The sequence below is a fragment of the Hypomesus transpacificus genome, chromosome 18, assembly GCF_021917145.1.
Source record: "Hypomesus transpacificus isolate Combined female chromosome 18, fHypTra1, whole genome shotgun sequence".
Lineage (NCBI taxonomy): Eukaryota > Metazoa > Chordata > Actinopteri > Osmeriformes > Osmeridae > Hypomesus > Hypomesus transpacificus.
The window spans coordinates 2,689,566-2,699,481 of record NC_061077.1 but is presented as its reverse complement, the minus strand read 5'-3'; the positions used below and the strand labels follow the sequence as shown (position 1 = coordinate 2,699,481).

Below are 9,916 nucleotides of genomic sequence, written 5' to 3'. Positions count from 1 at the left end.
CATTCCATGACGTTATCAGGGATTTTACAGCCTAAATGTCTGGCAGAAGTAGGCTATCCAAAATATTTAAGGTCATTTGGTTTGTCTGTTAAATAATGTGTGTTGTCTTGTCCTAAGAATTTCAGTGCCCATTCTGACCTTGTGTTGTTCTGTACATCTGACAATAAAAGACTTGAATATGTTGAATGAGATAACAAACCTGCTCAGGAGTCTGCAATATGATTCAGCAGCTGCTGTCCTTTTACTCATAGCTGAAAAGGTGAACAGTTACCCTCAGAAGACACTGGATGTTGGTCCCATGATTTGTCTGAACAGCTGAAGATGAATTATCTGAAACCTCACATAATAGGCACATGACATAAGTCTTCATCGGGATCCAACATTCTATTTGACCAATATTCTATTTGAGTGGTTAAATTTGATATATTTATACAATGTAATGTTAGGGTACTTTGGTCTAGGTCCCCAGGGTTGGGTATGGGTCTACCTTAATTTGTATCCAGAGTAGGGGGACAGAAACTTCCCTGCATGCCACCGGTCGGTTCATCTTATCAGAATAGTGCACCTATCTTGTGCCAATGTAGCCTTGAGCATATGGAGAGAACATAGTGTCTCCTCTATTCAGTGTTGTTTGTGATGTTTTTTTGTTCAAATGAGACCTAACCATCCATCGGTGTAAATGGGGTGGCATCAATATTGAAAAGAGGACATCTCATAGAGTAGCCAGGAAGAGTTGAGCGGAGGGCGGTTCGGCAACTTGTAGACTATAAATGGCCTACCAATCACTCCTTTCATGCAGGTGTTGCTGTTAAGTGAACGTCTTTGAGGTGTGTCGTGCTTTAGAGTTCCACAGAAATGAATTGTTTCTTTGTTGTATTTCCGCTTCTCTTTAGTCATGTCATTGCTCAAGAAAATTCAATACATTGGACATATTCAGGTATAACAGTTTTCCTTTTTTTGTTTAGCCGACATAGCCTAACCTATTGAATCGAACCTATGCAATTCAAAAAAGAAGACGATGATTGGAGGATTATTATTAGTAGTAGTAGCTCAATTGAGCTACTCTGAATTTCAAACGAAATAATTTGAATAAAACAAAAATCTATTTGAAGTCTGCAGTCTGCAGTTTGAACGTCAAAGGTAATATCAAGTAGCCTATCAGCACACGCCAAACGGGGTTAGATTCGCACAAAGTCTGGGAAGGCTGACATCCAGCTGGGTTGTGAGTGAAAAGCTGACTTTACAAATATATTTACCAACCACGGGACACGACAGTGTTCTGTGGAGGTACACAGAGAACAGCACAACATAGTTTAGGCTACTTTTAGTAAAAAAAATCAAATTTTAAAAGGATTTACTTTAATTTCCATAACAAACTAGCCTATATTGTCGGCTACGTGTACATCGAAATACGTGTTCGATGTGTGGACAAGAGGGTTGTGGTAGGCTATGTGTTATGTTTGGTATGTTTATCCTTTCTTTAATATCTGTGTTTTTCCCTTTAAAGAAGGGGCACTGGACCAAGTGCATTGGGCGGACAAGTATGCTGCTTGCGGCGGCCAAAAACAATCTCCAATTGACATTCAGCGGAGGAACGTACAGTACAACCCATGTCTGCTGCAACTGGAACTCGGTGGCTATGAAGCGCTAAAAGGGACATTTCTCATGTCCAACAATGGGAACTCAGGTAAATAATCATTTTTTTGTTATGGTGATTGTGATCAGCTCATTGTAAAAGTTTACTTTTAAGCTTTTCATCCAAACAAAATACAAATACTGGAGCCAGTATCAAACCAATCGTCTAAACCACCACTTGAAATAGACTGTCACATACATTCAATACGAATATTTTTGACAGTTCAAATCAGCCTGCCTTCTAGTATGGCGATCACCAAGGGTCTTCCAGACCGCTACACAGCGGTCCAGATGCACCTGCACTGGGGGGGCTGGGACATGGAGGCCAGTGGTTCTGAACACACTGTGGACGGCATTCGCTACATGGCAGAGGTAGGCAGCCCAACACTGAAAACCAACTAAATTGAAGCAAACGTTTTATACGTTTTATCTGTGTAATTGTCCTCGCTTTGTACTTGCTATTTTCGTTGTTATATCTCATAAAACAACAGAATATTCGAGATTAGAAGGAATTATACTACTGCTGTTCTTCAAAATACCTATTAACCCTAGCGCACGTACGTTCTGAATTGTTTTGATAAACCATTGGTTAAAGGCATGAAAGTATTTTTTTAGGGATGAATGTATTTTTTTTTCACTTGATAATGTGATCATTTATCTTGTGATGATATGGGTCACTGACAGTTGTGCATGCTTTGTGGTTTTAGCTCCATATTGTCCATTATAATTCAGAGAAGTATAAGAACTTCAATGAGGCCAAAGATAAACCAGATGGACTGGCAGTTCTTGCTTTTTACTATGAGGTGAGATACGGATAATACTGAAATTCAGGTCAGTGCTGAAATTGCTCAACGAATACTGGATTATGACCAAATTCTGTGCTAATCTGTATGACAGCAACTTACAAATAGCATAGTCTTGGACCAATTTTGAAATGACCCTTCCCAATATGTATGATAGCATAACTGTGCTAATACTAAGTTGCACTGTAAAAGGCTCTATTGACTAGGAGATTGCGTGCAGGCACATCGAGTGAGATTTTGGTTACACAGGAATGCCTTAAGGCCATGGGCAGCCTGTGGCACTTTCAGTTGTGGGAGGTCATTGCTGTAGCAGCGTAGCCAGGGGGCATGGATCCCAGCAGTGTTAATGTGGTGCAGATAGAAGCTGGTGTGCTGCTGCTTCACAACTAACAGGGCCAGCTAGGGTTTCCATCTGGGAGGTTGTTCTATCTGAACTTTTTTTTAAAACATTTAGAGCTATTGTTCAAAACAACTTCAATGTGCTCTGTTCTTGTTTGATGCAGTATTTTAACTTTTTTGCTCATATGTTTTTAGGATGGACATTTTGAGAACACGTATTATAGTGAATTCATCAACAATCTGTCAAAGATCAAGTATGCAGGTGATCAGTTTTTTGTACGTCTTCTTTTCTTACCTTATTAACACAACACGTGTGTCCTGGAACACATTGATTCTCTCATCCCACATTTGTCATTTGTCTACACTTCTCTTACAGGGCAGGCCATGAATATATATTCCATAAACGTTCGATCCATGTTGCCTCAGAACCTGAACCATTACTTCAGGTACCAAGGCTCACTGACCACTCCCCCCTGTGATGAAAGCATTCTATGGACTGTGTATGACACACCCATCCTCCTCTCTCATAATCAGGTATACATGTAGGTTTTATATCAAAGATGTTCATCAAATGTCTTTGAATTCTACATCATTTAATGTAGAACAAGGATGATGGAGTAGATGTAGTAAATATTTCCTTTCTTTAGATCAGGAAGTTGGAGAGTACTCTGATGGACCACCAGTCCAAGACTCCATGGAATGTCTACCGCATGACTCAGCCCCTCAACGACCGTGTGGTGGAATCCTCCTTCCTGCCTCACCTGGGCAGAGGCAGTATGTACACCTCGAAGGGATTAATAATAATAATATTACAGTATTATTATTAGTAACTCAATACCAATTATCCTGCCCTTTCAAACTGAAATAACTACAATAGATTTATATTATGAATTAACCAGTGAAATCTAGCCCTTGATTTTAAGGAACTTCTCATGAGTCCTACGTGAATTAAAATGGACCTGTATATCTCTACGTAATTCTGCCTCGGAATTTAGCCTTCTGTCGTCAAGAAGAAATTGAGTCAAAGCTCCTAAAGATTGAGGGTCTCATCTCTTCACTAGGAAGGCAGATTGAGTTAAGTAAGTGGAACACTTTCACTCCCTTAATAACATGACATGATTGAGCTTGTTTATATGATAGATACAGCACCTCAGATGCTAGTTGTTGTTGCTAACTTGTCTTCTCTTGCACTATTAGTTGGGGATTTACGCCCCACCAAAAATGGTAAGTATACCTGGTATAGTATAAGCTAGGATAGGTATTGCTATGTTGTTTTTTTGAAATAAATGTTTTTATTAGAATAAAATTCAAGTATGTTATTACATGTACCAACTTGTTTTTATTCATACTACAATGCTGCAGTTAGTTAGTAGTTTAGGTTACTAACCCTTGTCACCTGTCTTTAGAGCACCAAGCTCTGTCTCCACCAGTGCTATATTTCCCAGATAGGACTACTGGGAACTACGTCCTGGCCCACCTGGAGCATCCCATGAACCTGCAGTCCTTCACTGCCTGCATGCGTGTCCGCACACTGCCTGGTGGCAAGCACACAGTTTTTTCCTACTCCAGCGTGGACAATGAAAACGAGCTGATGATTACTATGGGTTTTGAGGTGGGGTTGTGGATTGGCAACGAGTTTGTCAACCTGCCACACAGCTTCCATTCACAAGACTGGGCCAACTACTGCATCACCTGGTCCTCCCACTCCGGAGGGGCAGAGCTCTGGATTAATGGACTGGAAGGGGAAGGGCAGTATCTGAGGGGAGGGTACATGATAAGCCCCGGGGGGGTGTTCATCCTGGGGAAGGACCAAGATGGCTTCCTGGGCATCACTTACTTTGCGGGCCAGATGACGAACGTGAATGTGTGGGACTACGTGCTCAGTCGGGCAGAGATAAAGGAGCAGATGTTGTGTGGGAATTCCACAATGAGGGGCAATGCCTTCAGCTGGGGAGTGACCCAGCTCAGCTATTATGGAAAGGTGCAGCTGCAGATGGACCAAAGGTGCCCTTAACTTCACACCACAAGATCATGGTGTTGAATTACATCACCAGATCCACAAGCACTATCAACACAATACAGAGCTGTGAGAGTGTTGTGCTAATGGGTGCAGGCAATATCAAATTCACTCTTTGATGATCTGTAAAAACTCCCTCTGACATTGTAATATGTTTAATGAATAGCAGATTATATCCTAGACGTGGAACACAGGGAGAGAGCTTTCAATATATCTTCCAATTATAATTTATAATCCTCAATAAAATTCTAAATTACTTGGGTATTCACATTGTTAATTTATTTGAGATATATTGTCCATTCCATTCCACATTCCACCAGAGTTTAAAGTTCTGTGTCTGGTTCCGGATGACAAGTGATAAGTGGTCTTAGAAAGATGAAAGATAGAAAGATGTATTTAGTAAAATACGACTGTAGATTATTCTTGCTTTTTCCAATGCAATACTCACCACATCTCTCTCAGAAGGTAGAGACCATCTCTACTTCCTTCAGACATCCTGTCGCATTGGTAGGACTGTTTTCATCGCCCAGCTTGATCTCTACCTTGTTTCTCTTGGCAAACATTTGGCTAATCTCCAGGAAGGTGTTGTTCTTGGTCTCTGGGAGCACCAGCCAGGTGTAAATCAGGGTAACCAGGCAGATCACAGAGAAGATGAGGAAACTGTATGGTCCAAGTCCTTTCTGCAGGACCAAGGTTAAAAGAGGGAAAACATGAGAAGTATGTTTAATCTTCTTTATTTGTTTGTCTTGACCAAATGTTAACTGTTTAGGTCTCTTTTCGTAAAGGCTAAACAAAAATGAGCACAGAACAACATGGGCCTTTTTTACTGGCGAGTTGCAGATTTGAATCCCCTCCACCCCCTTCCACCACTACCCCCACTGTGCATTACCTTGGATAAGTGCATTAGATAAATTCATACCTCCATAAAAGGGAACACCAGTCCTACAGTGAAGTTGGACAACCAGTGTACAGATCCTGCCACCATGAACGCAGCTGACCTGGAGGACTGCCTGAACATCTCTGTGGTCACCACAACTGGAATGGGACCTGCAAACCACATGTGGTGAACTTCACCCCACAATTCCTGGCCCTGACATCAGCGGACTGCATCAGAGTAAAGCTCTGACACAGCAGTTGGCCTTCTCAGAAAGTAAATACAACTTGAATTTAGACACATATCATCACTTAACTAATATCTATAACAATTAAGCAATCATGATAGCTAAACAAGCCTGTAGGAGCCTTACTTACTGGGGCCAATGGCGTGTCCAATGACGTACATGATGACACAGGCTATGCTGATGTAGGGCATCCAATCCACACTGTCCTGTCAACACAGCAGAGCAGCTGGTGATGTTTATTGGCCAGCGAGTGTGTCATGATTATAACAACCCACAATTTCTTTAATAGGAAAAATAAATAGCAGATCTACTCAAAACCTCTCAGCGTTCAAGTCCCGGCTGACTGTGTCTCAGTGTAAATTGTGCATAGCGACAATCCTGTGGGGCTTAATCCTTTGGCATTAGCGTAAATAAATAAAAACACTGCAGGTGTGCAAAACCTGTGCAATGCTTGGGTACTAGAGATTCACGAGATAGTGATGTTTTTTTCAAATGACTACGTTGTGTGATAACTGTCTACTGGTGGCTCTAGTACCTGGAGTCTGAGAGCCACAGTCAAGACAACACAGGCTCCACAGCAGATCCCGAAGCCGATGAGGAGGAGCAGCTTTCTCCCTGAAGCCTCCACAATGAACACCTGAGGATCACACAGCTACTTTAAGGGCCTGGGAGTCCCTCAATGTTATCTCAAAGCAGCAATCCAGAGTAAGTATAGCTGTGCTGACCTTTTGAGACATTTGATGCAGGTAAATAGTGTGCATGGAACAGTGGATACTCACCGCAGTTATGGTCATAAAAACATTAACAGCCCCAGTTCCGACAGTCACATACTGGATGTCATTTTCCTCTACTCCTGCAGAGCCATAAATACTATCTGCATAGTAATAGATCTGAGGACACAAGTGCTTTTATCGTCAAGTCTCATGCTTAACACCCTTACTACCTTAATACTACCTTAAAAAAACTGTTTCCACATCTTATTATTTTACGTTTCATAATATATATTATATATTAACCTAACCTACATACACTATATACAGTATAATGATCAAACAGTATGCAGACCCTATGCCAATGAATAGGCTGAGCTTTGGTGGGTACACTCACAGCATTGACCCCTGACAGTTGCTGGCCCATGTTCAAGACTATGATGGAGATGAGCTGCCAGCGAAGAGAGCGCTGGGATAGGAGAGAAAACACCGACAGACTGCCTTCGGCTTGCTCTGATTGGTCCTCCAGACGCATCTCATCCAGCTCGGTTTCCACGTCCTCCCAGCCTCGTAGGCGCTGCAGGTCTGAAGAGACATGCATATGCATACTTTATACTTTACTATACATTATTATACTCACACACATCAGAGTTTGAGACAAAAGATTTCTACAGAGCATGATAAGTGTTGTTCAAAAATATGTTTCTCTCAAACACCCTCTCTCCCTTCATGGGTCTCACCTCTCTTGGCGGTCCTCTCATCCCCCTTCTGGATGAGCAAGTACCTGGGGCTCTCAGGGAAGAAGGGCAGGAGCAGCAGCTCTACCAGGGCAGGGATGCCTGTCAGGCCCAGCATCAACGGCCAGCCTGGGGGAAAAGATACCCACACATGCAAATATATACCAGTAAGGTAGGATTGTACAGTCCCGCACAATAACTAAGCTCAACCTGCAGCCCCAATAGACTGTACAATTTGTGACTCAACCAGCCAGTTAGGCACAGACAAGCCTGATTGCGGGGGTCGTGGCATGTTTGTACCTGTGCTGTTTCCCAGGATGTTTCTGATGCCCAGAACCTGGGCACTGAGGATGCCTACGGTGATGAAGAGCTGGGGCACGATGCCAATCGCACCCCGCATGTTCTTAGGGGCCAGCTCTCCCAGGTACATGGGGACAACATTGGATGACTGCCCTGTGAATGTTACACTAACATATTATAGTAGGAACTGCCTTTTGAACTCATCTCATGATATGGACTTTGATACATTTGTGTGATTTTTGTTTTCATGACCTGCACAGATGCCCACTAAAACTCGAGCAAAGATGATAATCTCGTATGATTTGGCAATCTCGCTCACTCCCATTATGATGGCAGGGACGATGGAGAAGATGTTGTTGAAGAGGAGGGTTCCCTTCCTGTCATGAGATCATTCATAATATGTTTATCCATTACTAATAAATAAACCAACCACAAACAAATCGTTGTCAGCCCATTTAAAATCAAATGCAGAACAATGAAACTAGCAGCCGTGGATAGCCTGTAACTTTTAAGGTACCTTCCCAGCTTGTTGACCAGGGGTGACACCAGCAGAGATCCTAGGAAGCCCCCCAGAGGGTACATGGACACAGACAGGGACCATAGAAGAGTCAGGAAGGTGTCTTCCATTGGTCGTCCGTAACGCTCCAGGTAGGTGGTGTTGTAAAACTGCTTCATAAACTGGGTGACAGCAGGACAAAAGGGATTCCTTTCAGTAGTGTTTGCAATTCAGTGCTGGGTTCTCAATATTTATTGTGGACCGCTTCGGTATTGTTTTGTTGGCTGAGAAGGGAATTACCAGCGATGGAGAGTTCACAACAGCTACGTTGTAGCCATACTGGAAGGAAGATCCAAAGGCTGATATGAGGGTGGCCAAAGCCAGTACAGCAGTTAGCCTCTGTCCTCGTTAGGGAGAGAAAGATGTGTTAGCAATGCTGTGAATAAACAACTAATTCACGTCTAATGTAATAATTTGCAAGTGCTGTAAAGTCGCTCACCCCTCTCCTCTCCTCAGGTTTCTCCAGACTCTTCCCTTCAGTCATCACTGTTTGAGGTTGATAATATCCCCGCTTGAATGACAACAAACTAGTTCAACGCCAGTGGATTCTAGATGCCCTTTGGACTGGTAAAGAGGTAGCATAAAGTATAGTACTTTGTTCCTATCTGCAGTATGACCCAAACATGCCCTGAAGATGGAGCCATATATGTACTTAATCACCAACCCCAAATTTACACACAAAAAAACTAAATGATTAAACTCATTGCAAAGCCATGATTCCACTTCAGGACATTAATTACTGCTAAAGCACTTTGTTCTTTTTAGGCTAGTCATTGACAGAGACACCTGATTTATCTCAGTCTCAGTTGAGTCTTATCTCATGCACCTTCCTCACCAATAGAATTGCTCGGTACAGCACACATGTGAGATTGCATACTGAACAATGATTAAGAGACAGCCTCATCCTTCTTGACGATTAGTGAAACATCAGTCACACTCGCCGTTTCCCAATGAACAAGTTGTATGTTTTGAACCATACCCCTTTCCAACCTTCACATGGTAACACATTTTGACATGACCTCATGGAGCGAGTAGCATGAACCTGCAGAGCCGGAGACCATGGAGCCGTCAGTGTGTAAAGAGAGTTCTCAGTTACAAATGGGGCCCCTCCTTTACTGCGGCTGGTGTATGGTCATCTTAGCTGGCAACTCCTCTCTCCATACGATAATGAATTAGGTGGGCATGAAGCCAAGAAAAGGAATACCATACTCAAAGCACCGTTCTTTCTGTTTGATCAAGATATTTCAATATCATCCAAATTCCTCCACTCATGAACGAATGGATTAACTCTAACTCATATTTACTGTATTAGTCCGAAAAAACGGGGTCGTCTTTTACACGAGGTCTACACTTTAAATGTCAGTTTATTGTTACAACAACAGATGGCACTGTGACGCCAAAAGCAGTACACCGTAATTTCTTCAAAGCGTTCCGACTTTTTTGTGCTCCTGGTTGAACTTTCAAAACAGCGGACGGTGTGTCTCGCTCCTTTCAGCTAGCTACATAGGATACTAGTTGAAAACGTCCGTTAATTTACATTTACATTTATTCATTTAGCAGACGCTTTTGTCCAAAGCGACTTCCAAGAGAGAGCTTCACAAAGTGCATAGGTCACTGATAATAACAACAAGATAGCCCCACAGCATTGCGGGTAGTCAAAGACAAGAAGTACATATTGTGAACAACCAAAAAATAGTG

The 9,916-nt window shown here is 42.4% G+C and overlaps 2 protein-coding genes across 3 annotated transcripts; one reads left to right on the top strand and one right to left on the bottom strand.

The window, feature by feature from the left end:
* The first annotated feature begins 1,187 nt into the window (after positions 1-1,187).
* ca6 (carbonic anhydrase VI) lies at positions 1,188-5,027 on the top strand. Of its 2 annotated transcripts, none has more exons than XM_047039545.1 (10): positions 1,188-1,222; positions 1,508-1,687; positions 1,859-2,007; positions 2,343-2,438; positions 2,973-3,039; positions 3,154-3,311; positions 3,425-3,551; positions 3,773-3,856; positions 3,975-4,001; positions 4,184-5,027. In XM_047039545.1, the coding sequence occupies exons 2-10, from the start codon at positions 1,666-1,668 to the stop codon at positions 4,789-4,791; spliced, it is 1,338 nt and encodes a 445-aa protein (XP_046895501.1). In that variant the 5' UTR covers positions 1,188-1,222; positions 1,508-1,665; the 3' UTR covers positions 4,792-5,027. The 2 variants fall into 2 exon arrangements, with proteins under 2 accessions (XP_046895501.1, XP_046895500.1); XM_047039544.1 differs by having other exon boundaries at positions 1,200-1,287.
* Positions 5,028-5,060: 33 nt separating this feature from the next.
* Positions 5,061-8,745, bottom strand: LOC124480345 (solute carrier family 2, facilitated glucose transporter member 5-like). Its single transcript, XM_047039549.1, has 13 exons — positions 8,658-8,745; positions 8,459-8,557; positions 8,180-8,340; positions 7,915-8,039; positions 7,663-7,815; positions 7,366-7,491; positions 7,023-7,210; positions 6,695-6,805; positions 6,451-6,552; positions 6,046-6,121; positions 5,714-5,841; positions 5,243-5,474; positions 5,061-5,160 (listed from the first exon to the last, which is right to left on the bottom strand). Exons 1-12 carry the CDS (start codon positions 8,700-8,702, stop codon positions 5,253-5,255), a joined length of 1,536 nt encoding a protein of 511 aa, XP_046895505.1. The 5' UTR covers positions 8,703-8,745; the 3' UTR covers positions 5,061-5,160; positions 5,243-5,252.
* Positions 8,746-9,916: the final 1,171 nt, after the last annotated feature.